Source organism: Phoenix dactylifera, chromosome 1, assembly GCF_051530095.1.
Source record: "Phoenix dactylifera cultivar Ajwa chromosome 1, Ajwa_hap1_PhDact_Kaust_v1.1, whole genome shotgun sequence".
Lineage (NCBI taxonomy): Eukaryota > Viridiplantae > Streptophyta > Magnoliopsida > Arecales > Arecaceae > Phoenix > Phoenix dactylifera.
Window position 1 is genome coordinate 44900279 of NC_143190.1, and position 7416 is coordinate 44907694.

Consider the following 7416-nt stretch of genomic DNA (forward strand, 5'->3'; position numbering starts at 1 on the left):
CTTTTGGATAAGATGGCGTACATCTAACCCTCCCTAGATACAAAGTGACGAGAGCTTCATGGGATGTTTTTTCATGAAAAAACATAAAAAGATGTTTTTATATGGAAAAAAAAATAAAAAACAAGAGCAATACCAAATACTCTTTTAGTTTTTGACTAATTGAATTAACTAGCATTATGAATCACTCCCAAGCGATTGTGCTGATTGTTGATTACATCAAGTAATTTATTATTGGAAACTATTATGGCACAACTATGCCTAGATATTAAATAAGCTTGAAATTTGAAACAAGAACCAGAAACACTTAACAATATGTACACATAAATAACATGTTTTAGGTGCTCTACATGTAAGGATCATATTGCTAGTACTATGGGAAGTTAATGTGATGTGTGCCATCCATGATATCTAGTGTTTTATCTGATGTTTGATGATGGATGTACACTATCATCTCAGACATGGACAACTCTATACCTTTCTGAGAACAAGTAGAGCCGTTCATGATGGTCAAGAAAAAGTTTGAAAGGGGATGGTATGCAACAAATTCATTAATTCCACAGCATATTAACCTATTTGTGCAAACTAGGATAGCTAGATATGTAAGGATGCGGGCTGGCATGGGTGACTTAATTGTGGTGGCAAAACGAATTTCTTGCAAATAAAAAAAGATATTTAATTATCAAAAAAACATAATAATGGTACTTGGTATGAGTAAAACATACTACTCCTTTCAAAAAATATGATAATAAAACATTAAATATGGCTTCAATTTTAGGCAAAAATGGGCTGTTCTAGAGTAACAAACGCTAAATGAGTTTTGGGGGTTTACTTTTGCTAATATCAGTTCTGAGCATGCGTGATACCCATGAGAGATGGAAGAGAAAGAAGAGTGAAGAGCTCATGATACTCAAGGGTGGAGATGACTACTCCGGTTAAGAGGATCAAAAAATATTAATGTCACCGTTATAACAAGCGTTCAAATTATTGGGGTGATGGAGATCAAAAACAATGTAATTAATGCTGACCTAATGCATATTGCACTCTTTTTTTTAAAAGTAAATTGGAAAAATTATACCATTTTAATATAAATATATCCATAGAAATCAAAAAATAAAATATTTAAAAATTAAGATGGTAAATCATAGGATATATAAACATCTAATTGAAACCCTGTTCCTCATGTCATTATAAGTTTGTTTATCGTCCATATACAACCCTTATAATCTGGTAGTTTGATGATGTGTTTTCATTAAAAAAAAAAAATCGTCAACTAATAGATTGCCATCATTCACGCATCTTGTCACATACGTTGCAAGTGGTCAAAGGCTGGTAGTGCCCCAGCCGTTCCGTAATTGCATGGCTGTGGAAAAGGTAATTGCGAAATCTATGCTGAGCTCATCTTTCGTGACCATTTTGGTTGGTACTTTTCTATTTCAGTCGAGCGTCTGCGTTCACAAGCTACATGCAGTTCTCGCTGCCATTTAACACGTTTTCCCCCTCTTCTGTGAGTTCTCGAGCATCAAAGGTGAAAGCCTAGAAGGACTAAAACCCTATTTGGAAGCGCTATTGGCAGTAGAGTTTTTGAAAGTAGAACTTTCTAAAATAAAAATTTTATAAGAAGTTTTTTAATGTTTGGTAACTATATTTATAAAGTATTATGACACTTTTAATATATGTTTGATAAACAAACTAACAAAGTACTTTTGGTATGACAAAATGAATATAAAGGACATTGCATAGTATTATACAATATAGCAAAATAAATATAATATGTATTAATACATAAAGATATGATATAGTATAATATTACTGTAATGTAATATAATATTAATATAATATTGTATACTATAACATAATAATTTAATATAATATTAAATTATTTAAAATAACATATCAATATATTATGATATAATGTAATATAATATTATATTTATAGTATAATACAATAATAAAGATATAAAATATTATAATTATTACCATAAATTAAATTTTCATAATATAACAAATTTCTAGCTATGTAATAAAATTGGTTAAACAATTATTAAAGAGACATTTTGTGTAATTGTTATATTTTATCATGGATATTTTAGTCAAAAAAAAATAATTTTCCGACTGGGCCAAAGGTGTTTTTTCGTAAAGTTTCAAAATGGAGCTTTTCCTAAAAAACTGTTTTTAGCTTTCTGCAAAAACTAAAACATGTTTCCAAAATTTTTATTAAACATTTTATTTCATCTAAAAGTATTTTGTAGGGCCAGAAAGTATTTTTTGGCCCTCTAAAAGCTCTCCCAAACGGGGTCTAAGGCTTTTAAACGTTGCAAATAGCTGCTAGAATTGTTGAAATCACCACTTGTCCTAAAAGTTTAAGTTGATAGGATAAGATAGATTTATTTATATATTTTATATTTCTTACACTCCTCCTCACATGTGGGCCGGACTTCTCTTTAATTGGTGAGCCAACATGTGAAATTTTTAATAATCGAATTAAAGAGTACGGATACAGGGTTCGAACTCAGAACCTTTGCTTTGATACTATGTTGAAATCATTACTTGTCCTAAAAGCTTAAACTGGTTGGATAAAATAGATTTATTTATACATTTTATATTTTTTTACAAGAATTAGACGTGTGGTAAAGCCAGGCTAAGTTCAAGCTTGGTTCTTTCTCAAATTGAGCCCAACTCTCAGCTGCTCATTACCAGTTTAAGAAAGAGATTTACATACAATGGGCTACAAGGAGAAAGGTACCCTCCTATTTCAACCAAGGGCAGGATATGAATCTTACTCTTTGATACAAATTACCAAGAGACTTTAACAGCAAGCAAATTGCCACCAGCTATTCCCAAATAGGTCACCCGAAATGAATATGGGTTTCTCTCTCCCTTTCTCTGAAAAAAATAGGTCATTGAGAAAAAAAAAATCTAGTGAAATTAACATCATGTTCTCTAATGCTTTTATATACATACAAAGACATAGACATAGCTATCAAATCTAATTTTAATTGATATTTAAAAGAAAAACTTATTTGAGGTTGGTTCTCTGGATCCTTAATACATGGTTGGGAGACGAACATGGAGTTGAAGATTAAACCATCATTGTCTTCATTTTTCTTTTTCTTGTTACATCCGCAGCCTATGCTAGTCACACGTGGGTAGTGCCATTTAAGTCAAAAACATTGTGTAGTCGCATGTGAGCATTGCCATTTGTGTCAAAGGTACTATTTTCATCTTTACTGGAAAAGAGTTAACCATCACGATATTGCCACATGACGGATCATGCAGGAGTGGCAGGAACCGTATACCTGACGTCAGTGGGTGCTGGAAAGCGGCATCAATCGCCTAAAGATCCCCCAAGAAATCGAAATACAATCCCACTTCTCTTTTTATGCAATAACCAAATACATCTAATCGATTAACACCTTGGTTCAAGGTGCACCATGTGGTCGCATACGTAGTTGCTATGCTAATTCCTACGTGCGTCAGGTCTCAGTCAGACCCAACAAGAGAAAAAGCGCACGTCGACTCTTACTTCTTTTTTATATTAAAAAAAGACCGGAAACATTCCAACCAAGGTTGGATTCTACGCATCAAAAGCTGCGCTGAACACAAAAACTAAGAAAAAAAAAAAATCAAACTAAAAACCAGCATTTCCCATGAAAAAAAAGGGGAAAAAAAATCTAAGAACTGCTTCTGGGAGGCCGTAGTCCAACAAGGCGGGGCTTGAGTCAGTGGATCGGGGTTGGATCTTTCGCGCGAAGAAAGGATTCGCCTTACGTCGCTCGAATCTACCGTTGGATCATCAAGCGCACAGCTGTCAAAACAATTTCGAGCGACCGGTGGATGATCCAACGGTAGATTCGCGCGAAGGAAGGTGAATCCTTCTCTAGCGCGAAAGATACGCCCCCGACTCTGAGTCAGCCGGTCAGCCTGCCTCTTTTGCAGGGAAAATGTGTGCGTCTTTAAATAGCGAGGCCCCTTCACCTACGTGCGTTGCAGTTGTTATGAGAGAGGGAGGAAGGAAAGTGAGAAGAGGACATGGATATAAGCTCCCACTTATCCTCGATGGAGGAAAGAGAGCAGCAGCTCCCAATCGCTACCAACTCTTCCATCCGCGCGCAAGCACCAACCACGGGCCTTAATATAGCTGCCACTAGCCAAGCTCTCACTTGGCTCTCCAACCTGACCAGATTCCATGCCGGATACTTTCGCATCAGCCTCTCCCTCTGCGGCCAGGCCCTGCTATGGAAGACTCTCAGGGAGCCTACCACCGACGACCACGCCCTCCGCCATGTCATTCACATGCTTCCCTCGGCCGCCTTCTTCTTCCTCTGGTCCCTCGCCCTTTTCTCTCTCGTGGCGCTCTGCCTCCTTTACGCCATCCGCTGCCTCTTTCGGTTCGAGAACATCAAGGCCGAGCTCTCCCACCATGTCGGCATGAACTACCTCTTTGCGCCATGGATCTCATGGCTTCTCCTCCTCGAGTCCACCCCCTTCCTCCACCCCAAGACCGCCAGCTACCTCGCCCTCTGGTGGGTGTTCTCGGTCCCCATATTCGTTCTCGATGTCAAGATCTACGGGCAGTGGTTCACCAAGGGGAAGAAGTTGCTGTCGATGGCGGCGAACCCCACGAGCCAGATCTCGGTGATCGGGAACCTGGTGGGGGCGAGGGCGGCGGCGAGGATGGGGTGGCGGGAGAGCGCCTTGTGCATGTTTTCACTTGGGATGGCGCATTACCTCGTGCTCTTCGTCACCTTGTACCAGAGGTTCGTGGGGAGCGATAGCCTCCCGGCGATGCTCCGCCCGGTATTCTTCCTCTTCTTCGCGGCGCCAAGCATGGCCAGCTTGGCCTGGGATTCCATCTCTGGCACCTTCGACAGTGCCTCCAAGATGCTCTTCTTCCTATCACTCTTCCTCTTCGCTTCATTGGTAAGTAAAATGATATCTTTTTTTTGATGAATTCGGATTTATTATACCAGTCTATTGTCAATACATTCGTGGGAATCAGAACATAAAATATCCAACAAATCAGAAGGAATATCTGAAAATGGTGTCTTTTTTTCGTTTCTTTTCTCTTTTTTTTTTTTGCTGGAAGTTTCTTTTCTTTTTCCCTCGTAGAAAAAGAGCTAGAATCCTACCTCAAGTGGGGCAATTAATTCGGTCCTTCTCTTCCATCTTTCGACAACAACTTTAAAGACGCACGTAAGGTCTAAAATATGATTTTGACGCATTAGAAAGAGATGTGAATCTTCTGGAATCAGTTTCACACTATTGGATCATAGCCCTTTGAAAGTCTTAATTCTTTCCACTATTCCTCCAGTTTAAGCACGCTCTGCGATTGCATGTGGAGTTCACCAACTAAATGCTGGGCCACGGTATAGATTGTTTGCTCAAAGAACTAATTACTAATCATGGGATACTCGGCGGGCTGACGGTGAGGTTGACCGAGATTATTCACTGCTCGGGTTTCTTAGTTGCTGCACCATTTCTAAACGAGATGGGCAGACGAAAGGTAATTAAAGTGAAAGTACCATCATATTAATTCAGAAAAAAAGGAGAGGAAAAAGGAGTCTTTAAGATGGGGAACGTTGCATACACGTTATCTTGATGTAAGAAAAAAAATGCATACTAAAGAACCGGTCCACGTCAAAAAGTGAGGAAGACAATTAGACTTTTCGTTCTCTACCATTTCTAACGCCAGCATCATCTCATTTGTTAGCTTAGACTTTAACATGCATGGAATCCGACCGCAGGTGTCGAGGCCAGCACTGTTCAGGAGATCCATGAGGCGGTTCAACGTTGCATGGTGGGCGTACTCCTTCCCGCTGACCATGCTGGCCCTGGCGGCCGCTGAATATGCCCAGGAGGTGAAGGGTTCCGTCTCTGACGCCCTCATGCTCGTCCTCTCCGTTCTCTCCGTGCTTGTCACCGTGCTCCTCTTGGTCTTCACATTTCTCAAAACCGGCGATCTCTTGCCCCATGACGATCCCTTCGCACCATCGCCCTCAATGCCGGCGGGCTCCGGAGTGCCCAACTGCACACTTAGCCACACTTAGCCACTATCAGTGATGCACTTGTTCCATGCAATCCTGGTGCTTCATGTGTAATCTTGTTGTGCTTTGAATATTTACATGTACGTAGTCACTTATTACCTTGACAAGTAACTTTTTGGCATATGCTCTCCAAGAAAATCGTAGCCTATTTTTTTCTAGTTTTTATCAGTCAAAGTTCGTATGCTGAACCAATTAGGCGAGAAATCTTACCTTCTAAGCTAAAGAAAAGTCGTGATGAAAAGAGCTGAACATAGAGTACTTGTCAACAATTGCTGAAGAACACGGAACAATGACAGAGGATAAAAGAAGAAGGTTGAGGGTAAGAGAGTTTGAATGGAAATGAGAGAAGAGAGTAATTACAAGAAGATTGAGAGTAAAAGAATTGTCATTCCCTTCTGAACTGAGAATACAAGAACTTCTTGCCTTTCACCTCTGCTCAACTACTCTATTTATATAACATCTCCACTAACTGCCGACTAACTGATATAACAGTGTTAACTAACTCTAACAGTTCCAACTGAAGTAACTGACTCTAACAGTTATAACTGAAGTAACTGATGCTTAACAGACTCTACTGAATTTGAAACTAACTGTGCCGATCCAAGACATAGAAGCTGTATAAACAGAAGCTTAACAGTACTCAAGCAGTCATCCATGAATTGGAGCGAGAGCACAAAAGCATTGCATACAGAGTTTTCCTTCACAATTATCCGACAGCATTTCGACCAAATTAGACCTTTTTAAATCCTGCACTGCCACGGTGAAATGAAAATCCATAGTTGGAAGAAACCAAACTGATTTTTATTCTTTTTATTGATTGTAAACAAAGAACTCTGTTTCCTTTTAGAACCAAACAACGATCTCGCCTTCAACATTTATCACTTCATAAATAATTAAACAATCAAAACCATGCGCGCAACACATCCCCTCAGCATAGCCTTTGACATATCTGTCATCTTTTCTCAGCTGCTTTCCAAAACAGTGCCCTTTTCTTCTCCAGAGATCATTATCGTCCCATAACAATTGTTACCATCCAATTAGTAACTATAAAAATCTCCTTATATTCAGTGATGAGCATAACTCTGATAATTCCAAAATGGTCAGTCTCATCCTGCTGGTTTGCCTGCGGGATTTGTTTTTGGTCGGGGGCAACTTGCCATTATTTATTAGTCAATCCACGTGTTCGCTGCCGTTGGAATTGAACGTCACTGCTGGTAAGTAGTGATATTTGACATGCATGCACTCGCCAACTCATTGACCATGGTGGCCCAAATTTAGTTGGACAAAATCATTAAATGAGGAATATCAAAATAATGTGCACGAAAATGTTGTACCTGTGGTTGTTTTGATCTTCTTCTTAGGTGGAACAGAC

The 7416-nt window shown here is 39.2% G+C and overlaps 1 protein-coding gene across 1 annotated transcript; it reads left to right on the forward strand.

Annotated features, from left to right (window-relative positions):
* The first annotated feature begins 3653 nt into the window (after positions 1 to 3653).
* Positions 3654 to 6404, forward strand: LOC103695820 (S-type anion channel SLAH1-like). The gene is made up of 2 exons (XM_008777239.5): positions 3654 to 4920; positions 5745 to 6404. The coding sequence occupies exons 1-2, from the start codon at positions 4030 to 4032 to the stop codon at positions 6045 to 6047; spliced, it is 1194 nt and encodes a 397-aa protein (XP_008775461.2). The 5' UTR covers positions 3654 to 4029; the 3' UTR covers positions 6048 to 6404.
* Positions 6405 to 7416: the final 1012 nt, after the last annotated feature.

Excerpts from the sequence above, each read along its gene's own strand:
- LOC103695820 (XM_008777239.5), top strand. The coding sequence starts at position 4,030 with ATGGATATAAGCTCCCACTTATCCTCGATGGAGGAAAGAGAGCAGCAG. Across the intron at positions 4,921-5,744 it reads TCTTCCTCTTCGCTTCATTG|GTGTCGAGGCCAGCACTGTT; the intron begins GTAAGTAAAATG and ends ATCCGACCGCAG.